The sequence below is a fragment of the Nerophis lumbriciformis genome, linkage group LG11 (genome assembly GCF_033978685.3).
Source record: "Nerophis lumbriciformis linkage group LG11, RoL_Nlum_v2.1, whole genome shotgun sequence".
NCBI classification, from domain to species: domain Eukaryota; kingdom Metazoa; phylum Chordata; class Actinopteri; order Syngnathiformes; family Syngnathidae; genus Nerophis; species Nerophis lumbriciformis.
Genome location: NC_084558.2, coordinates 30,114,392 through 30,137,462, shown reverse-complemented (window position 1 = coordinate 30,137,462; position 23,071 = coordinate 30,114,392). Strand labels below are relative to the sequence as shown.

Below are 23,071 nucleotides of genomic sequence, written 5' to 3'. Positions count from 1 at the left end.
TAACTCCACATGTGTTCATTCGTAGTTTTGATGCCTTCAGTGACAATCTACAAAGTAAATAGTCATGAAAATAAAGAAAACGAATTGAATGAAAAGAAGGTGTGTCCAAACTTTTGGCCTGTACTGTATGTATGAACACACTTATTTCTAAAAAAATATATCAAACACATTTTAGTTGTATAGAGCTTTTCATACATATAAAATGTAGCACAAAGTGCTTTACATTTAAAAATATTTAATAAACAAATAATTCCAGGCTCAAACTGTCAGTCCCCGCCCCAAAAAAACACCCTCGTTTCTCGCCATGACACGTACACACATTAAAAAAGCCATGTAAAAACATATGCAGAAGGCTTCCGCTGAGGAAACGCTGGAAATAACTCAAATATAGGAGGATAAGATCAAATGAAAAAAATATATTAATATGATGCAATATAATTTATAAAATGTATCAATATTACATAAATATGTAGGTAAAAAATATATACATATAAATACATTGACGTAGTATAAAAGCAAATGAATACTAGATAATCAAAGAAGTAAAAATGTAATGAAATTATGAGTTGAATAAGAATATTAATTAAACGCCAAATTAAAACGGTAGGTCTTGAGCTTGGTTTTACAAATATAAGAATAGTAATTTAATATAGATGATATATTAATGTTCTGCAGCAGAACCTCTAGGTTCTGTAACAGCATCTTCCCTCAGGCCATCAGACTCTTTAACGCATCAAAATATTTCCCTCAATTCCCCCCCAAAAAACGGATTAACTCGCTGGAATATAAAGACAATATAACATGCATCCATAAACATGGATGCATATGCAAAAGTGCAATATATTTATGTGTACAGTAATCTATGTATTTATATCTGCATATTATTGCTCTTTTATCCTGCACTACCACGAGCTAATGCAACAAAATGTTGTTCTTATCTGTACTGTAAAGTTCAAATTTGAATGACAAGAAAATGAAGTCTAAGTCTAATATTATTGATGCACAATTTCAACAAAATAATACATTGTGAATCAAGCAGACATTATCAAAAAATTAACTGATATAATTTAAAATAAAAATAAGTAAATAGTGAATTGATTTACGTGGACCCCGACTTAAACAAGTTGAAAAACTTATTCGGGTGTTACCATTTAGTGGTCAATTGTACGGAATATGTACTGTGCTGTGCAATCTACTAATAAAAGTTTAGATCAATCAATCAATCAATGGAAAATAAGTACAACTCGTAATGGCTCTTATTCAATTTAATTGGCGTTTTGACTTCCAGCTGTGTCCGAGAACCTGCTCAATACAATTGAAACTACAGTGTATGTACAGTAAATATGTGCGTATAAACACCAGAAACATGAATATAGATATTATTGGGAACGCATCAATTTGGTATCGACCAGGTATCAATACTACCGTGATATCGGCAAAATAATTTTTCTCACGAGCAAAAACGACTAAATAAATTAGCCATAACGCAACCCTACAGTCTACCAATATCATTTAGGGTCTATTTTGTAGTTGATTAAGTGATAAACAATCCATAAATGTGTCACTACTAGTGATTAGTGAGGCGGTCGCGTTATTGCTAATTGCTAATTACGCTTTTTCGTCTCAGGAGCGGTTTAAAAAAGTCTCCCATTAAGTTTATCGTGTTTTTGTTACCTGGCTTGTTTGCATCATCTGTGCTGCTGGCGGGATTCATTGCGCTAAAGACGCTTAATAACGCAAAAGAAAGTTGTCCCTCGCTGACGTTAATATTCTTGTAACACAGCCCGGCCCACGCAGCACAATTACCTGATTATAAGACCGCCGCGCACAGGTGCTGGCCTCGTCGCGCGTGCGCACCACAGCCCAGTCTCTACCGGAAGTAGCTGAGCGCTCGTGAAAGGTAAGTAAGCGCGCGCATGTTTGAACCACCGGAAACACGTCACGTATGGGCGGAGCAGGGAGGTGAGCGTGGACGACAAATACAGAGGTGAAACAAAAATGGCGAAGAGGAAAAAAGTAGGAAAAGCTTTAAAGGACTGATTTGTGTCGTTGACTAAACAACAACAGCAAGTAAGTCACTTTTTTCACCACATACAGATGAACTGAAGTACACTTAAACTCAGAAACGCTCTTTTTAAAGCCCAAACTTTGGTTATGTGAACGTGGCTGTATCATTTGATGTTTATATTATTTTGAATTTGCTTGAGGCCTTTTATCATTTAAAATACATATAAATACATTATTATAGACAATATAAATGATGTATGCTTTCATGTGTTGTTGAGTATGATATCATTAAACGTTTTAAATTCAGTTCAGTTCAGTTCAGTTTCAGTTTATTTCGAACATGCATACGATACAATGTAATGCGTCACATATTTCCAGTTTCATTACAGCACATCCGAAAAGGAGTAGGAAGAAGATGAGCTTATTTAATCCTACCCCTTTTAATACCATAGCAATTTATATCGGTTCGCAGCCGAGTGTGAAGCGACTGGGATGGGAATCAGCACCTCCAAGTCCGAGTCCATGGTTCTCGCCCGGAAAAGGGTGGGGTGTCATCTCCGGGTTGGGGAGGAGATCTTGCCCCAAGTGGAGGAGTTCAAGTACCTCGGAGTCTTGTTCACGAGTGAGGGAAGAGTGGATCGTGAGATCGACATGCGGATCGGTGCGGCGTCTTCAGTAATGCGGACTCTGTATCGATACGTTGTGGTGAAGAAGGAGCTGAGCCGGAAGGCAAAGCTCTCAATTTACCGGTCGATCTACGTTCCCATCCTCACCTATGGTCATGAGCTTTGGATCATGACAGAAAGGACAAGATCACGGGTACAAGCGGCCGAAATGAGTTTCCTCCGCCGGGTGGCGGGGCTCTACCTTAGAGATAGGGTGAGAAGCTCTGTCATCCGGGAGGAACTCAAAGTAAAGCCGCTGCTCCTCCACATCGAGAGAAGCCAGATGAGGTGTTTCGGGCATCTGGTCAGGATGCCACCCGAACGTCTCCTTTGGGAGGTGTTTCGGGCACGTCCGACCGGTAGGAGGCCACGGGGAAGACCCAGGACACGTTGGGAAGACTATGTCTCCCGGCTGGCCTGGGAACGCCTCGGGATCCCCCGGGAGGAGCTGGACGAATTGGCTGGGGAGAGGGAAGTCTGGTCTTCCCTGCTTAGGCTGCTGCCCCCGCGACCCGACCTTGGGTAAGCGGAAGAAGATGGATGGATGGATGGACCATAGTACGCAAACAAATATTAAATACATAATTAATCTTTGTCTCAAGAACAAAAAAAAAAGGGGTTCAAGATGTTCATCGTAATTCTTCTTCTGTGTTCTTTGTGAACACTTTGTAGTTTGAACAGTCTCTTAAACTGAATGATATTGGTGCTTTGTTTGATTTCTTTGGTTAATCCATTCCATAATTTAATTCCACATACTGATATGCTAAAAGTTTTAAGTGTTGTACGAGCATACAAATGTTTTAAATTAGATTTTCCTCGATTTTCTCCTCTTTTGTTGAGAATAATTGTTGTACATTCTTGGGTAGCAGGTTATAGTTTGCTTTATACATAATTTTAGCTGTTTACAAATGCACCAAATAATTGAATTACAATATTTGTGATTCAATAAATAAAGGGTTTGTATGTTTTCTAAATCCAACAGTATGTATTATTCTAATTGATCTTTTTTGTAACACAATTAGTGAATGAAGCGCACATTTGTAGTTGTTTCCCCATATTTCTACTCAATAACTCAGATATGGTAACACTAGCGAGCAGTAAAGTAAATAATTTCATTTTTGTATGGGCATTTCATGTACTTTAGAGCTGTAAAAGTTACAAAAAAATATTGGATTAACTCTTTGGGGATATTCGATTACAATTATTTTTACAGCCAAACAGGACAAACCGTTTTTAAAGGGCTTAAAATATTTTGGATTCATGTAATTTTTAAATTACTTTTTTGCTCAAATTTCTCAAACTTCAGTCCTTGACAAAAATAGCCAACATGTTTGGGTTTTTTTTCACACTTTTGGAGGCCTTTTGATCAACTAATGTCACATTTTTAAACAAGTAAAATAACTAATGTTATGCTTTTTTTTCTTTTTTTTTTACTAATTGACAAATGTGACATTATCAGATCAAAAGGCCCCGTAAAGGGCAGGGCTGTGTAGGGCTGAAGTTAATTGACAGATTTGAGCTCAGAAAGTTAAAAAAAAAAATAGTCTAAAATGTTTTTAGGCCTTCTGAAAAATGCTGAATTAATATTCTTTGGGTATTATAAAATAACTGCCAGTGTATCATACAAGAATTAGACACTGACATTTTAAAATGTAACATAAAAAAACATGGCGAAAATACAGCAAGCAATTACTGAAATAATTATTTGTCCCCTGAGTTGATCATGCATAAGCACAGATTAATCATGCAATTAAATATGCTCCGCAGTCAGTGATCAGGTCATGTTTTGAGCAAATAAATGCTGTAAATATATGTAACATATTTCCATTTGTCTAAATATTGGGGTCTTTTCAAAGTCACTTTTAATTATTCAAGCAAGTCATTTACTGGGATTAATCATGATATTCAAAAGTCACCAGTGTGATTTAATTTGATTAAAAAACGACAACACTATTGTATGTATAATTTTATGTTTTTTTAGAGTATGGTCTTATATCACTCAATGTATATTAGGGCTGTCAAAGCTACAAAAAGATTGCATTAATCACGTGTAAACGCTGATTAATCACGCTATTAATTGTGCTCTTATGGGTCAGTGATCAGGTCAAGTTCGAGGGAAAAAAAAGACGTACAGTACAGGCCAAAAGTTTGGACACACCTTCTCATTTCAATGCGTTTTCTTTATTTTCATGACTATTTACATTGTAGATTGTCACTGAAGGCATCAAAACTATGACACCTGTGAAGTGAAAACCCTTTCAGGTGACTACCTCTTGAAGCTCATCGAGAGAATGCCAAGAGTGTGCAAAACAGTAATCAGAGCAAAGGGTGGCTATTAGGGATGTCCGATAATGGCTTTTTGCCGATATCCGATATTCCGATATTGTCCAACTCTTTAATTACCGATACCGATATCAACCGATACCAATATCAACTGATATATACAGTCGTGGAATTAACACATTATTATGCCTAATTTGGACAACCAGGCATGGTGATGATAAGGTACTTAAAAAAAAAATTAATAAAATAAAACAAGAAATAAATTAAAAACATTTTCTTGAATAAAAAAGAAAGTAAAACAATATAAAAACAGTTACCGTACATAGAAACTAGTAATTAATGAAAATTAGTAAAATTAACTGTTAAAGGTTAGTACTATTAGTGGACCAGCAGCACGCACAATCATGTGTGCTTACGGACTGTATCCCTTGCAGACTGTATTGATCTATATTGATATATAATGTAGGAACCAGAATATTAATAACAGAAAGAAACAACCCTTTTGTGTGAATGAGTGTAAATGGGGGAGGGAGGTTTTTTGGGTTGGTGCACTAATTGTAAGTGTATCTTGTTTTTTATGATGATTTAATAAAAAATAAAAAAAAACCAAAAAACGATACCGATAATAAAAAAACGATACCGATAATATCTGATATTAAATTTTTACGCATTTATCGGCCGATAATATCGGCAGGCCGATATCGGACATCTCTAGTGGCTATTTTGAAGAAACTAGTATGTAAAACATGTTTTCAGTTATTTCACCGTTTTTTCCACATGTGTTCATTCATAGTTTTGATGCCTTCAGTGACAATCTACAATGTAAATAGTCATGAAAATAAGGAAACCCCATTGAATGAGAAGGTGTGTCCAAACTTTTGGCCTCTACTGTACATCTAAGTAAAACATTAAAACAGTGTTTGCTCATATGTCATTCTGACAATGTCATTGCATTTGTGCGAAAATAATTTGAATCATGATGGCAAATAATTTACTGAGATTGAACGGTATTATTTAAAAGTCAAAGTGTGATTAATCTGATATAAAAAAAATGAATTGTGTTTTTTTTTCCCTTAGGGATCTCCCTCCCCTATCTAACGGTCACAATGGGGCTGTGTGGAGGTCTGTCCCACTGTAAGTTCGCTCTGGCCTTCGCTGTCTTCTTGGACGTCCTGGGCGGCACCGCCTTGTTGCTGGGGGTCTTTGCCCCTCTGGAAATCAAAGGCCGAGATTTTGGAGATCTGCTCGTCTATACTGGTATGTTGTCATTGTCATGTTGTCCATGTACATAGTGTATATACAACCCCCCCCCATTTTTTGTATATATTGTTTTTCAAATCACCTGACATGTATACTGTGTATATGTACATCATTTACGTAATTTTTTATATACACGTTACAGGTTATATATCTTTTATTATTGTATGTATCAAATGTGATGAATATTTAATGGACCACAATGGAAACAAGCCTTTTGGCTTTTTGTGCCATTCATTTGCCTTTTTAAACCATTGCATGGATTCAATTCTTTAAGATGTCAATAAACTTCTCAATCAATCAATCAATCAGTCAAGACCTGTCGTCAAACACGCATGATGGTAATGTGTGTGTTTGTGTGTGAAGGCGCACTCCTGGTGTTGATGTCATTGTGGGGCTGGGTGCTGTGGTACAGCGGCAACATGGAGGGCCTGACGTCCAAAAAGGAGCTGGGACACATCAACAGCGCCGTGGACCGCCTGGCTCGCAACCTCAGCCGCAAGATCCTCTCCTACAGGAGCCCCCGCTGAGGGGAGGGGCTTCCGCTTCAGTCAAGTGTTCTTCTCCTCCTTATTGATGGTCACACACATTTCTACCGCGACACTTTTGTTTTTCATGGTGGCAAAATAAAAGCCTTTTTGTACGCAGATATCTGCGTCTTTTATGGATCACTGTGGTGGCGTTTCTTGTTGGTGCTGGCATGTTTCGTGTGCCTGATGAGACTTGATTCCAATTAGATTGAACGTTGCTTTTCCAAAATAGCTTTCTCAAAGTCTGGTCTTGGAGACGTGACAAGACTCCTGCCCAATGGGTAGAGGTGAGGGAGGCGGATTTTCCATTCGCTCCTTTGTTTTGTTCCGCTGCCAAATCCTCTTTAGGCCGCCTCAGCTCACCACCTTGACCGCCTCGCTCTCTCTATCCAGAGGATTCCCTTCCTGAGAAGTCTTAAAGCTGAAGGTGACAACGGGGAGCTTTTTGTCAGCGACAAGTTTTCCCATCATGCACCGGGCGGGAAGTCTGCTGCCGCGTGGAGCGCAGATGGCGCTGATCAGCCAGCCGCCATGTTAAGCTACTTGCTCTCACCTGCCGGATTTAGAAGGCTAAGTCCTTGCCTGCAGGAAGGCCAAAGGGTACTGCATCACTCCATCAGGTGTATTTTTACGGTGGATTACAGCGGCCATTTCTTCTTAGGCCACTGTCCTCATACATCCCATAATACTAGAAGTCAACTATCATACACAATTAAATATATAACCCAAACTTAAACATTTTAACCCAAAGGAAGCCGTTTGTACTTCAAGTAAAAGGGCGGGGTACTTGGTTGTCAAGGTGTGGAACGCCAAAGAATCACTTAATAAAATATTCAAACACAGTGTTACTGTTCAAACTGTATGTAAGGTTACATAGGCCAAAAATATTAAATATACTCATTGAACGAAACCTCTGCCTTGTTTTAATGAATACTCAGGCCTACTACGCTACTGTATTTCAATGTTGGTCATTATGGTGGTACTTGCAGAACCAATAGTTTTCTGAGGTGGTACTTGGTGAGAAGTTTGACAACCTCTGCTCTAGCTATCAGAAATATTGCGTGCAACATAAAGCATAACAACTAGCTGAGGGACAGCTCTTATCTCAAAATATTCTTAAGGAGAGGTACCACGTTATAGGCAACACTTTGGAGTGGTTGTCATGTGACAGTCATGTGACTATCCCAAGATTTGGGGTGGTAGTTGGTGAAAAAAGTTTGAGAACAACTGCTCTACAGTATATCAATCTATCAATCAAAGTTTATTCATATAGCCCTAAATCACAAGTGTCTCAAAGGGCTGCACAAGCCACAACGACATCCTCGGCTCAGATCCCACATCAGGGCAAGAAAAAACTCAACCCAATGGGCGTAATGAGAAACCTTGGAGGGGGCTGCAGATGTGGGGACACCCACAAATGTTGACCTTAATTAAAACAAAAAACCCAACCCGGCATTTTTTTGTGCTTTAATATCATAAATTGATCCAGTTCCAAACCAAGTAAGACAGCCAAAAATAGAAACACAAAAAACATTTTATAGAGAATAATTTTAGTTTTACATGCAGAAAAAAATATGAAAAACACATGAATGATGAATGAAATGTATAAATGAACGTTTTTATTCAAGCATTCGCCACCTTTGTGTTTTGAGTTCTTTCTTGAATTAAAATGTGCTTCTCGCCTTATCAACTTTCTTTGGCCCCATTGTGGATTATTTTGCAATTGTACTCAATAAAAAAGTATTCAGACAGAACAGGGCTGCCCCTTCTTATAGACACACATTATTTGCGGTTACCCCCCCCCCCCCCCCCCCCCCCATAGATATAAAATGTCAATTCATATGATGTTGTATCGCAAATGTATTCCTAGCCACTTTCTACTCCGTCACTGATGAGAATATAATAGAACAAAACATTTCCCCTTACATTATCACTGTTTCCTGTGGTGCGCAGCCTTAGTGCTTGTTTTAGAAGGCAGTCTACCATGAATTGATTAACTTGGACCCCAACTTAAACAAGTTGAAAAACTTATTGGGGTGTTACCATTTAGTGGTCAATTGTACGGAATGTGTACTGTACTGTGCAATCTACTAATAAAAGTCTCAATCAATCAATCAATCTTGCTGGGTTCGATGCCTGAACATAGTTGCGTCAGAAAATTCACAAATGTATACTTTTTTGTTATTTTGCACACAAAAAATGTATTATTGAACCATTTTTTCAAAACAGGCATCAAATTAAATTCAAATTGAAATAAAAAGTGTGATGTGTTTTGTAAAGGGGCAAGAGGTGGTGTTGGCTCCATTTTAGCCTGGGGCGGTCGTGAGGCTGAGTCACCAACTCCGTTCTGCATAACGATGTGTGGGCACACGGACCAGTTTGTTACCCGCAGTGTTTGACCGAGATGGCAATATGATATAAAAAAAAAACTTTTGGCGGAAAATTTCCATTAAAAAATTATCACAGTTACTAATGCAATGGCTTTTAATGAGTGGCTTATTAGCATTTTTGTTATTGTGACAATATCATTTTTAAACCTAAACGCCAGCTATTGTGATATAAGAACTCTTTCAAGAAAAATATACTACAGTAATAACAGATGAATTGTAATATTTGACACCCCATTAAAGGGGAACTATTATGCGAAACCAACTTTTCTTACCTATTGGTACCTGCTAGAGATCGGCAGGCCGATATTATCGGCCGATAAATGCGTTAAAATGTAATATCGGAAATGATCGGTATCGGTTTTTTTCATTATCGGTATCGTTTTTTTTATTTTTTATTTTTTTATTAAATCAACATAAAAAACACAAGATACACTTACAATTAGTGCACCAACCCAAAAAACCTCCCTCCCCCATTTACACTCATTCACACAAAAGGGTTGTTTCTTTCTGTTATTAATATTCTGGTTCCTACATTATATATCAATATATATTAATACAGTCTGCAAGGGATACAGTCTGTAAGCACACATGATTGGTCCACTAATAGTACTAACCTTTAACAGTTAATTTGACTAATTGTCATTAATTTCTAGTTTCTATGTAAATGTTTTGTATTGTTTTACTTTCTTTTTTAATTTCAAGAAAATGTTCTTAATTTATTTATCTTATTGTATTAATTTTTTCTAAAAGTACCTTATCTTCACCATACCTGGTTGTCCAAATTAGGCATAATAATGTGTTAATTCCACAACTGTAAATATCGGTTGATATCAGTATCGGTATCGGTAATTAAAGAGTTGGACAATATCGGAATATCGGCAAAAAGCCATTATCGGACATCCTTGCTTTTGTGTTCGGCATAAGTCCCGACATTTTTTTATTATAAGTGTGACGTCAGTGGCTTACCATATGGTAGAAATTTACCCAAAGTGCTTTGCGAGAGTCCGCCATTGTAGTTAATAAGATCCCTCTTTTTCTCTATCCTCTTGTTGTGAGGCAGACTGGCTCGTACATGCTCGTGCATCCTCCACTGTTGCCATTTCTAATACAAAGTAGCGTATAGTTTGAACTGGAAGTGCTAAAAACAACGACATGGCTGGCGGGGAGAAGACACAGTCAAAATGGAGGCACGTAAATAGGACCGCCCACAGAACGGTGCATCCTGAAGAGACGGTCAGAAAGCGGTTTGAAGATGGAGTGTAAAAGTGAAGTGAATTATATTTATATAGCACTTTTCTCTAGTGACTCAAAGCGCTTTACACAGTGAAACCCAATATCTAAGTTACATTTAAACCAGTGTGGATGGCACTGGGAGCAGGTGGGTAAAGTGTCTTGCCCAAGGACACAACAGCAGTGACTAGGATGGCGGAAGCGGGGATCGAACCTGCAACCCTCAAGTTGCTGGCACGGCCGCTCTACCAACCGAGCTATACCGCCCGGTTTAAAACCTAAACTATGCAAAGAACCACCATTACATGTTATGTAGACCAGTGTTTTTCAACCTTTTCTGAGCCGAGGCACATTTTTTCATTGAAAAAATCCAGAGGCATACCACTTGCAGAAAACATTAAAAAATTCAACTCAGCAGCCGATAATGACAGTAAAAAGTCGTTCTCGCAATTGTTGGATATTAATTCAAACCATAACCAAAAATTGCATCACTATAGCTCTTGTCTCAAAGTAGGTGTACTGTCACAACCTGTCACATCACGCTGTGACTTATTTTGAGTTTTTTGGTGTTTTCCTGTGTGTAGTGTTTTAGTTCTTGTCTGGCGCTCCTATTTTGTTGATTGTCATGTCATGTACGGATGTACTTTGTGGACGCCTTCTGCTCCACGCGCTGTAAGTCTTTGCTGTCGTCCAGCATTTTTGTTTACTTTGCAGCCAGTTCAGTTTTAGTTTCGTTTTGCACAGCCATCCCTAAGCGTCAATGCCTTTTATTTATTTTTGGTTTAAGCATTAGATACCTTTTTACCTGCACACTGCCTCCCGCTGTCGTCTGCATATTGTGATCACGACAAATCATGTTCCTGACATCTACAAAGCAATTAGCTACCTGCTGCCACCTACTGATATGGAAGAGTATTACACGGTTACTCTGCCGATCTCTTGACAGCACAGACAATAATTACTGGTTTGCAAAGAATATTTTTAACCCAATTAGGGGAAATTACATAATTTCCCACGGCACACCAAACAATATCTCACGGTACACAGTGTTTGAAAAACACTGATGTAGACCACAAGGAATCGCTTTAAATGTAGAACAAACATTATAATATGACCCCTTTAAGGTATTAAAATTGATAGAATTGGTAAGCTGGTTTACCTGACATACGGCCATTTTGGTAATAATACCTGGGATTTATATAGCGCTTTTCTAAGTACCCAAAGTCGCTTTACATGTAGAACCCATCATTCATTCACACCTGGTGGTGGTAAGCTACTTTCATAGCCACAGCTGCCCTGGGGTAGACTGACGGAAGCGTGGCTGCAATTTGCGCCAACGGCCCCTCCGACCACCACCTATCATTGATCGTTCAATTCACCGGTGTGAGTGGCACCGGGAGCAAAGGGTGAAGTGTCCCGCCCAAGGACACAACGGCAGCGATTTTTGGATGGTAAGAGGCGGGGAGCGAACCTGCAACCCTCAGGTTTCTGGCACGGTTGCTCTACCCACTACGCCATGCCGCCCCAAATGGTAAAGCCATATCCTGGGATAGTCACATGACCGTCACATGACGACCACTCCAAAATGTGGCCTATACCGTGGTACCTCTCCTTAAGAATATTTTGAGATAAAATAAATAACATAAATAACATCCTGTAATTTGATTTTGATATTATTTTTTTATCGAGGTAGATTGAAAATGAACACCAATGAGTTGACTGATGAACATTATCACATAATGTATTCAGAAAGTATAAATAACGACAAATAAAGATAGAATACTATTAACCGCAACATGTAAGTGTAAAAAAAACCCCAACAACATTATGATTTGTACATTTTCAGAATGGGCATATTCTATTTTTAAACAAATAAAACCATCTGAAGTTATCTTTATTTTTAAGTTATCGTGCCGTGATTTTACCAGTCTGGCCCACTTGGGAGTAGATTCTTCTCCATGTGGCCCCCGATGTAAAATGAGTTTGACACCCCTGCTCTACATGGTAAATGATGTACAAACCCCGTTTCCATATGAGTTGGGAAATTGTGTTAGATGTAAATATAAACAGAATACAATGATTTGCAAATCCTTTTCCACCCATATTCAATTGAATGCACTACAAAGACAAGATATTTGATGTTTAAACTCATAAACTTTTTTTTCTTTTGCAAATAATAATTAACTTAGAATTTCATGGCTGCAACACGTGCCAAAGTAGTTGGGGAAAGGGCATGTTCACCACTGTGTTACATGGCCTTTCCTTTTAACAACACTCAGTAAACGTTTGGGAACTGAGGAGAAACATTTTTTAAGCTTCTCAGGTGGAATTCCTTCCCATTCTTGCTTGATGCACAGCTTAAGTTGTTCAACAGTCCGGGGGTCTCCGTTGTGGTATTTTAGGCTTCATAATGCGCCACACATTTTCAATGGGAGACAGGTCTGGACTACAGGCAGGCCAGTCTAGTACCCGCACTCTTTTACTATGAAGCCACGTTGATGTAACACGTGGCTTGGCATTGTCTTGCTGAAATAAGCAGGGGCGTCCATGGTAACGTTGCTTGGATGGCAACATATGTTGCTCCAAAACCTGTATGTACCGTTCAGCCTTAATGACGCCTTCACAGATGTGTAAGTTACCCATGTCTTGGGCACTAATACACCTCCATACCATCACAGATGCTGGCTTTTCAACTTTGCGCCTATAACAATCCGGATGGTTCTTTTCCTCTTTGGTCCAGAGGACACAACGTCCACAGTTTCCAAAAACAATTTGAAATGTGGACTCGTCAGACCACAGAACACTTTTCCACTTTGTATCAGTCCATCTTAGATGAGCTCAGGCCCAGCGAAGCCGACGGCATTTCTGGGTGTTGTTTCACCTTGCATAGGAGAGTTTAAACTTGCACTTACAGATGTAGCGACCAACTGTAGTTACTGACAGTGGGTTTCTGAAGTGTTCCTGAGCCCATGTGGTGATATCCTTTACACACTGATGTCGCTTGTTGATGCAGTACAGCCTGAGGGATCGAAGGTCACGGGCTTAGCTGCTTACGTGCAGTGATTTCTCCAGATTCTCTGAACCCTTTGATGATATTACGGACCGTAGATGGTGAAATCCCTAAATTCCTTGCAATAACTGGTTGAGAAAGGTTTTTCTTAAACTGTTCAACAATTTGGTCACGCATTTGTTGACAAAGTGGTGACCCTCGCCCCATCCTTGTTTGTGAATGACTGAGCATTTCATGGAATCTACTTTTATACCCAATCATGGCACCCACCTGTTCCCAATTTGCCTGTTCACCTGTGGGATGTTCCAAATAAGTGTTTGATGAGCATTCCTCAACTTTATCAGTATTTATTGCCACCTTTCCCAACTTCTGTGTCACGTGTTGCTGGCATCAAATTCTAAAGTTAATGATTATTTGCACAAAAAAAAATGTTTATCAGTTTGAACATCAAATATGTTGTCTTTGTAGCATATTCAATTGAATATGGGTTGAAAATGATTTGCAAATCATTGTATTCTGTTTATATTTACATCTAACACAATTTCCCAACTCATATGGAAACGGGGTTTGTACATTATTATTAAACGACTTCATGAAACTACTTTAGTATGTAGTGTTGTACCGTATTCGTTTTTTTCTTATCCAAAAGTTTGTTTTGCTTTTTAAAAGGCATGTTACATGTTCAAATGTTTCTGTTTTTTTGGGGGGGAGGGGGTCATTTAAATTAATTTTAATGGGAGATGTTGATTTGAGATGCAAGTGTTCTGAGTTAAGAGGTCCGTCACAGAACCAATTAACCAAGTTCAAGCTATTTATGAGTTAAAACTCTCACCAAAACATTTGACCTCTAAAATGAGGTTCTAATCAAGTGAAAGGTTTTAATATTAGAAATTGACAGGAGATTAGCGATCAATATGATAAGCGTGTGTGTGTGTGTGTGTGTGGGCCTCTCTCACGTGGACGCTTCCCGTGGCTCCGCCTCAGGGTGACAAAGGTTTAATTGACTTATCTCGGCAGGTGGAGGCTGATTCCCTGCGCTGCCATCAGACAAGACGTTCCCGCTGGTCCCGCACGGATCTGCTGCTCTCACACAGGTAGGAAAAAGATGGAGTATTAAATGTCAGGAGATGACCGACGAGCCTTTTTCGACCTTGTGGACACTCACCAGGCATACTTGACTTAATAAGCTTTGCTTCTTCCAGGGCTGAGCTAAGGGCCCACACCAGGAGCGTTCTTCGGGAAGAGTCTACCGTCCGGCAGAGAAGGTCATAAGCATCGTAGTGGTAACCCAGCAGCAGCATCAGCAGCAGCAATGGGCAACTCCAAAAGCAGCGCCGTGTCCAAGGAGATCCTGGAGGACCTGAAACTCAACACCAAGTTCTCCGAGACCGAGATCGCCCAGTGGTATGAGAACTTCAAGAGGCAGTGTCCCACCGGACGCATCAGCAAGGAGGAGTTCCAGACCATCTACTCCAAGTTCTTCCCGGAGAGCGACGCAAACACGTACGCGCAGCACGTCTTCCGCTCCTTCGACACCAACGACGACGGCACGCTGGACTTCAAGGAGTACATCATCGCCCTGCACATGACCTCCACCGGGAAGACCACCAGGAAGCTGGAGTGGGCCTTCTCGCTCTTCGATGTGGACAAGAACGGATACATCACCAAGTCCGAGGTCAAGGAAATTTGCACGGTGAGCGTGGTTTCGCTACTCAATTCGTTTTTAGGACGCGAGGATGGCGAGGGAGGAGAATTGCTTCGAAGCGATGGGAAGTCGGGATTAGACTTTAATTGCTGCTGATAAACAGGTTAAGCTAAGTGGTAAATCAGCAGGGCTTTGCGGGTCAGACTGTCACATTTTCTAATGCAGCCCACAGATTGAACACATGAAGGAGCTGGCACGCTAACTTTAGACGACCTGATGCGTCGTTTGAGGAAGCAGAGTTACGATGGAATGACACACAGGCAGTCCCATTATAAGATGTTTGAGAGCTAAAGTCGTCCGAAAAGGCAACATTTTTCTGTGGTGGTCCAAATTTAATCGTGGCTTTGGACAGCCGTCGTCACCGTTTTCCTGCTCTGCGTGTTTGCAAGTCAGCGAGCCGACTCATCCCCTCTCTGCTGAAGCCGCGGTTAAAGTCGTGATATCAAAGTGCCGCTTGCTTCGTTAGTCAATGATCGCTATTTTTAGTCGCCGTACTTTAATTCAGGGGATGGAAGTTGATGTAATCACAGAACAAAGCCTGAAGAGCTCGTCTGGTAATCTCCTCTGTGGCATTTGCTGACAGTTTATGCAATTTTATACCCGTCTAGACTTATCTATTTACTAGTCGATATTCATAATAGTCTATATTCTATACTTGTCTTTATTTTATACTAGTCTACATTTATAATAGTCTATATTTTATACTAGTCTACATTTACTAGTCTAAATTTATAATAGTCTATTTTATACTACTCTATATTGTATACTAGTCTAGATTTATAATAGTGCATTTTATATTAGTTTATATTCATAATAGTCTATATTTTATACTAGTCTATATTCATAAAAGTCTATATTTTATACTAGTCTACATTTATAATAGTCTATTTATCACTAGTTTATATTCATAACGGTCTATATTTTATACTAGTCTAAATGTATAATAGTGTTTATTTTTAATACCAGTTTATGGCTGTATTATACTAGTCTAAATTTATAATAGTCTATTTTATACTAGTCTATATTGTATACTAGCCTAAATATATAATAGTCTATTTTATACTAGTTTATATTCATAATAGTCTATATTTTATACTAGTCTACATTTATAATAGTCTAAATGTATAATAGTGTTCTATTTTATACTAGTTTATATTCATAATAGTCTATATTTTATACTAGTCTAAATGTATAATAGTGTTTATTTTTAATACAAGTTTATGGCTATATTATACTAGTCTATATTTTATACTAGTCAAAATTTATAATAGTCTATTTTATACTAGTCTATATTGTATACTAGCCTAAATATATAATAGTCTATTTTATACTAGTTTATATTCATAATAGTCTATATTTTATACTAGTCTACATTTATAATAGTCTAAATGTATAATAGTGTTCTATTTTATACTAATTTGTATTCATAATAGTCTATATTTTATACTAATCTACATTTATAATAGTCTAAATGTATAATAGTGTTTATTTTTAATACAAGTTTATGGCTATATTATACTAGACTATATTTTATACTAGTCAAAATTTATAATAGTCTATTTTATACTAGTATATATTGTATACTAGCCTAAATTTATAATAGTCTATTTTATACTAGTTTATATTCATAATAGTCTATATTTTATACTTGTCTACATTTATAATAGTCTTATTTTTTACTAGTTTATATTCATAATAGTCTATATTTTATACTAGTCTAAATGTATAATAGTGTTTATTTTTAATGCAAGTTTATGGCTATATTATACTATATTTTATCCTAGTCTAAATTCATAATAGTCTATTTTATACTAGTCTATATTGTATACTAGCCTACATTTATAATAGTCTATTTTATACTAGTTTATATTCATAATAGTCTATATTTCATACTAGCCTACATTTATAATAGTCTATTTTATACTAGTTTATATTCATAATAGTCTATATTTTATACTGGTCTACATTTTATAATAGTTTATATTTTGTACTAGTTTATATTCATAATAGTCTATTTTATACTAGTCTAAATGTATACAAGTCTTTATTTTTAATACAAGTTTATAGCTATATTATTCTAGTCTATATATTATACTAGTCTATATTTTATACTAGTCTAAATGTATACAAGTCTTTATTTTTAATACAAGTTTATAGCTATATTATTCTAGTCTATATATTATACTAGTCTATATTTTATACTAGTATATTCTATACAATGACCAGACACATACACAAAAGCATCATCATGACTTTCATTATTGCTTCGCTATTTCTCATCTTCTAGTCAGACCAAAAGGCTCCCTACCATCAAGACCACTACTAATACTTCTTCATCTAGTAGTACTGTGTTATGTGCTTCTGTCACTAATACTACTGCTATTGTTTCTTCTATTACTATGAGTATATTACTTATTTCACTAGCAGTATAGTGTTTTGTGCTTATATTGTAACACTATTGCTACTGCCATTACATCTTCTGGTGGTAGAACTTTGTTCTGTGCTTTTATCATTAATACTACTCATACTATCACTTATTCTATTACTTATTTTACTAGTAGTACTGTGTTTAGCGCTCATATTACTATTACTAATATTACAACGGTTTTCCGTGCTTGCCTTTAATTAGTACTTTTGTAGTGCCATCCATCCATCTTCTTTCGCTTATCCGAGGTCGGGTCGCGGGGGCAGCAGCCTAAGCAGGGAAGTCCAGACTTTCCTTTTCCCAGCCACTTCGTCCAGCTCTTCCCGGGGGATCCCGGGGCGTTCCCAGGCCGTGGGTTTATATAATTCACCCACGGAACTTGAGTTATGGTTATGGACGAGTTTGAAGGGAACGCATTTCTCTTGTTGTGCACAGACTCGAGAAAGGCACGGATGTAGAGTACTGCCCCATGGTAATTGTAAGTTGCTGAATGTCATTAAAACAGTTACATCACCTTTTTGACAATCCTCCTTCGACTCCCTTCCTTACGTCCATCCATCCATCCATTTACTACATAGTATTATGACTTCAGCTTCCATGATGACTATTTCTGCTTGCAGGCGATCTTTAAGCTGATTCCCAAGGATGAATTGTCCAAACTGCCGTCTGACGAAAACACTGCAGAGAAGAGGGCGGATAAATTGTGGAAGTTCTTCGAGAAAGGAGATAACGGTGAGAGAAAAGAACATTCAAATCTCTTTTGTTTTTGGAGTATAAAAGTGTTTGAAGAAAGTCATGGTGACATGATTAAATAGATGAAAATATCCTATAAAGATGCTAACTGTCTAAGCATGAGCGAGCAGTGATTTGAAGCGCCTGCTCACTGTTGCCCCCTCAGGATCTAAGTGGTAACTGCAATGCCCTGGTCTTGCAGCAACAGTATACAAAAACACAGACGACTAAACGGGCTTGTTTGGGTTTGCAGACCGCGTGGCGGAGGGCGAGTTCATCAAGGGGGTGTTGGAGAATGAGGAGGCCCTTCGCTTAATCCAGTACCAGCCCCCGCAGTAGCCCCCCCCTCCTTCCAACTTTGTCTGACCTCTGACGGCACCTTCCAACTGGCGAAGCATCCACTCGCGTTCACGTGAGACGTCTGGCAGCAGCTCGGCAGAGAGTGCACATGTGCACTAGTTCCACTTCCTCTTTTGTGTCATGACAATGAGTTTGTCTCTAGCAAGGTTGCGTGACCAACAAGTGTGTAGTCGTGTCTCCTCAGCCAAACCTTATTTGCTACCTTTGTGTCGCTAAAAGTGTTTTGTCATTTTGCACAACACGCACCACCCAGACCCGCACCCCATCAATTCCATGGAAATATTGTCAATAAAGGCTGTCATAAACCATTTCATAAGCATAAATCATCCTATATTATGGATGTTCGATGTGCGACACCCGGTGGACATATAAAAAAAAATACAGTTTTAAAACAAAAGCCTGCAAAAGTGAAAAAATGCTAAAGTTAAAGGCCTACTGAAATGCGATTTTCTTATTTAAACGGGGATAGCAGGTCCATTCTATGCGTCATAATTGATCATTTCGCGATATTGCCATATTTTTGCTGAAAGGATTTAGTAGAGAACATCGACAATAAAGTTCGCAACTTTTGGTCCCTGATAAAAAAGCCTTGCCTGTACCGGAAGTAGCAGACGATATGCGCGTGACGTCACAGGTTGTGGAGCTCCTCACATCTGCACATTGTTTACAATCATGGCCACCAGCAGCGAGAGCGATTCGGACCGAGAAAGCGACGATTTCCCCATTAATTTGAGCGAGGATGAAAGATTCGTGGATGAGGAAAGTGAGAGTGAAGGACTAGAGGGCAGTGGGAGCGATTCAGATAGGGAAGATGCTGTGAGAGGCGGGCGGGACCTGATATTCAGCTGGGAATGACTAAAACAGTAAATAAACACAAGACATATATATATACTCTATTAGCCACAACAAGGGCTTCACGGTGGCAGAGGGGTTAGTGCATCTGCCTCACAATACGAAGGTCCTGAGTAGTCTTGGGTTCAATCCCGGGCTCGGGATCTTTCTGTGTGGAGTTTGCATGTTCTCCCCGTGACTGCGTGGGTTCCCTCCGGGTACTCCGGCTTCCTCCCACTTCCAAAGACATGCACCTGGGGATAAGTTGATTGGCAACACTAAATTGGCCCTAGTGTGTGGATGTGAGTGTGAATGTTGTCTGTCTATCTGTGTTGGCCCTGCGATGAGGTGGCGACTTGTCCAGGGTGTACCCCGCCTTCCGCCCGATTGTAGCTAAGATAGGCTCCAGCGCCCCCCGCGACCCCAAAGGGAATAAGCGGTAGAAAATGGATGGATGGATGGATATTAGCCACAACACAACCAGGCTTATATTTAATATGCCACAAATTAATCCCGCATAACAAACACCTCCCCCCTCCCGTCCATATAACCCGCCAATACAACTCAAACACCTGCACAACACACTCAATCCCACAGCCCAAAGTACCGTTCACCTCCCCAAAGTTCATACAGCACATATATTTCCCTGAAGTCCCCAAAGTTACGTACGTGACACGCACATAGCGGCACGTACGTACGGGCAAGCGATCAAATGTTTGGAAGCCGCAGCTGCATGTGTACTCACTGTACCGCGTCTGCGCATCCAAATCAAAATCCTCCTGGTAAGAGTCTCTGTTGTCCCAGTTCTCCACAGGCCAATGGTAAAGCTTGACTGTCATCTTCCGGGAATGTAAACAATGAAACACCGGCTGTGTTATCCGGCACAACAGTCAGGGGGTGCATTCTACGGCGGGGGTGCGTTATCCGGCAGAACTCCTGCCGCAATACACCGCTTCCCACCTACAGCTTTCTTCTTTGCTGTCTCCATTGTTCATTGAACAAATTGCAAAAGATTCACCAACACAGATGTCCAGAATACTGTGGAATTTTGCGATGAAAACAGACGACTTAATAGCTGGCCACCATGCTGTCCCAAAATGTCCTCCACAATCCGTGACGTCACGCGCAGACGTCATCATACCGAGACGTTTTCAGCAGGATATTTTGCGCGAAATTTAAAATTGCACTTTAGCAAGCTAACCCGGCCGTATTGGCATGTGTTGCAATGTTAAGATTTCATCATTGATGTATAAACTATCAGACTCCGTGGTCGGTAGTAGTGGGTTTCAGTAGGCCTTTAAAGTCCCAACGATAGTCACACACACATACAGTAGGTGTGGTTAAATTATCCTCTGCATTTGACCCATCCCCGTGTTCACCCCCTGGAAGGTGAGGGGAGCAGTGAGCAGCACCGGTGCAGCGCTCGCGATTCATTTGGGGATTGACAATTTCATGCTAATAATAACACAAAGACATGAAGGTTGATTTTTTTCTTAAAATATAACTTATTAGCATATTGGATTGTTTATACACAATAAAAAAATTGGCAAAGTGACCCCTGTTTAATTAGATTTTTCAGTATGCAACACCCAGTACTATATAGTCAATGCCCACAACATTAGGTACACCATCAAAGGGGTGGGCGCAGTAGGCATTTTCATATTTTAAAAGGTGTAAAAAAAATATAAAAAGCTTTAAGGCCAATATGCTGTTAAGTTACATATATCTAAAAAAAAAAAAAAATATTAGCACTAATAACAAATTTTTCTTACTAAATCGGGACTCACGGGTACTCCTATTCATTAACTTGTTCAGTTGCCCAGCCCTGCTAATGCCAGCTGGATTAAACGCGTAAACCATGTCGCTAATTGTGCAACACTTACTCGAACTGTGTTTGTGTTCATCTTTTAGCCCTGTTAAAAAACAAACAAACATTGTGTCACATGAAAGTCACATCAGCAGGGTGAAATGTGCGTACCGGTAACTTTTACTGCAAATAGAAAGATTCAACGCGGAAAACAGTGCGTAGGTATATGCACTCTTTCAACAATGCATAAGGATGTGCAATCTTTTAACCATGAGTAGGAATACACACTCGTTCATACATTAGTAGGAACTCGCAGTCTTTCAACCATGGGAATTTACATTCTTTCAACCATTCGTAGGAATATGCAGTCTTTCGACCATGGGTAAGAGTACACATTCTTTCATCTATGAGTAGGAATTCGCAGTCTTTCAACTACACAGAGGAATATGCAGTCTTTAAACCATAGGTAAGAATTCACACTCTTTCAACCATTTGTAGGAAAACGCACTCTTTCATCCATGAGTAAGAATTCACACTCTTTCAACCATACGTAGGAAAAGCAGTCTTTTAACCATGGGTAGGAATTTGCATTATTTCTACCATTCGTAGGAATATGCAGTCTTTCAACCATGGGTAAGAATTTGCACTCTTTCAACCATGTGTAGGAAAACACACCCTTTCAACCATGGGTAAGAATTTGCACTCTTTCAACCATGTGTAGGAAAACACACACTTTCATCCATGGGTAAGAATTCACACTCTTTCAACCATCCGCAGGAATATGCAGTCTTTCAACCATGAGTAGGAATATGCACTCTTTCATCCATAACACTTTTTTAACCATGGGTAGGAATTCACACTCTTTCTACCATCTGTAGGAAAACACACTCTTTTATCCATGGGTAATAATTCACACTCTTTCAACCATCCGTAGGATAAGTAGTCATTCAACCATGGGTAGGAATATGCATTCTTTCATCCATCACACTCTTTTAACCAAAGGTAGGAATTTGCATTCTTTCAACCATTCATAGAAATATGCAGTCTTTCAACCATGTGTAGGAGAACGCACTCTTTCATCCATGGGTAAAAATTCACTCTTTCAACCATCCGTAGGAATAAGCAGTCTTTCAACCATGAGTAGGAATATGCACTCTTTCATCCATAAAGAGGAATATGCTGTCTTTAAACAATGGGTAAGAATGCGCACTCTTTCAATCATCCGTAGAAAAAGCAGTCATTTATGGGTAGGAATTTGCATTATTTTAACCATTCGTAGGAATATGCACTCTTTCAACCATGTGTAGGAAAACACACTCTTTCATCCATGGGTAAGAATTCACACTCTTTCAACTATCCGTAGGAATATGCACTCCTTCATCCATCACACTCCTTTAACCATGGGGAGGAATTTGCATTTTTTTAACCATTCGTAGGACTATGCAGTCTTTCAACCATGAGTAAGAATACACATTATTTTTATATATGTGTAGGAATTTGCACTCTTTCAACCATACAAAGAAATATGCAGTCTTTTCTTTCAACCATGGGTAAGAATTCGCATTCATTCAACCATGTGTAGGAAAACACACTCTTTCATCCATGGGTAAGAATTCATACTCTTTAATTCTTTCATCCATCACACTCTTTTAACCAAGGGTAGGAATTTGCATTCTTTCAACCATTCGTAGGAATATGCAGTCTTTCAACCATGTGTAGGAGAATGCACTCTTTCATCCATGGGTAAGAATTCACACTCTTTCAACCATCCGTAGGAATATGCAGTCTTTCAACCATGAGTAGGAATATGCACTCTTTCATCCATAAAGAGGAATATGC

At 39.0% G+C, this 23,071-nt stretch overlaps 3 protein-coding genes across 7 annotated transcripts in view; 2 read left to right on the top strand and 1 right to left on the bottom strand.

Moving 5' to 3' along the window:
- The window catches only part of LOC133610525 (coiled-coil domain-containing protein 106-like), a 29,031-nt gene extending 14,578 nt beyond the window's left edge, over window positions 1–14,453 (bottom strand). For 3 of the 5 annotated variants that reach the window (XM_061966860.1, XM_061966861.1, XM_061966862.1), the window contains exon 1: window positions 1,675–1,817. In XM_061966860.1, the coding sequence (XP_061822844.1) occupies window positions 1,675–1,714 (40 nt within the window). In that variant the 5' untranslated portion in view covers window positions 1,715–1,817. Of the gene's footprint in view, window positions 1–1,674; window positions 1,887–14,328 lie in introns of those variants that run through there. The other 2 variants (XM_061966865.1, XM_061966864.2) reach the window with 2 other exon arrangements.
- tmem238a (transmembrane protein 238a) lies at window positions 1,908–6,880 on the top strand. The gene is made up of 3 exons (XM_061966867.1): window positions 1,908–2,070; window positions 6,033–6,212; window positions 6,579–6,880. Exons 2-3 carry the CDS (start codon window positions 6,062–6,064, stop codon window positions 6,740–6,742), a joined length of 315 nt encoding a protein of 104 aa, XP_061822851.1. The 5' UTR covers window positions 1,908–2,070; window positions 6,033–6,061; the 3' UTR covers window positions 6,743–6,880.
- LOC133610526 (recoverin-like) lies at window positions 14,333–18,902 on the top strand. Its single transcript, XM_061966866.1, has 4 exons — window positions 14,333–14,466; window positions 14,575–15,065; window positions 18,123–18,234; window positions 18,488–18,902. Exons 2-4 carry the CDS (start codon window positions 14,685–14,687, stop codon window positions 18,571–18,573), a joined length of 579 nt encoding a protein of 192 aa, XP_061822850.1. The 5' UTR covers window positions 14,333–14,466; window positions 14,575–14,684; the 3' UTR covers window positions 18,574–18,902.
- Window positions 18,903–23,071: the final 4,169 nt, after the last annotated feature.

Coding starts and splice junctions, on each gene's coding strand:
- tmem238a (XM_061966867.1), top strand. CDS start 6,062: ATGGGGCTGTGTGGAGGTCTGTCCCACTGTAAGTTCGCTCTGGCCTTC. Junction 6,213..6,578: donor AGATCTGCTCGTCTATACTG/GTATGTTGTCAT, acceptor TTGTGTGTGAAG/GCGCACTCCTGGTGTTGATG.
- LOC133610526 (XM_061966866.1), top strand. CDS start 14,685: ATGGGCAACTCCAAAAGCAGCGCCGTGTCCAAGGAGATCCTGGAGGAC. Junction 15,066..18,122: donor AGGTCAAGGAAATTTGCACG/GTGAGCGTGGTT, acceptor TTCTGCTTGCAG/GCGATCTTTAAGCTGATTCC. Junction 18,235..18,487: donor CTTCGAGAAAGGAGATAACG/GTGAGAGAAAAG, acceptor TTGGGTTTGCAG/ACCGCGTGGCGGAGGGCGAG.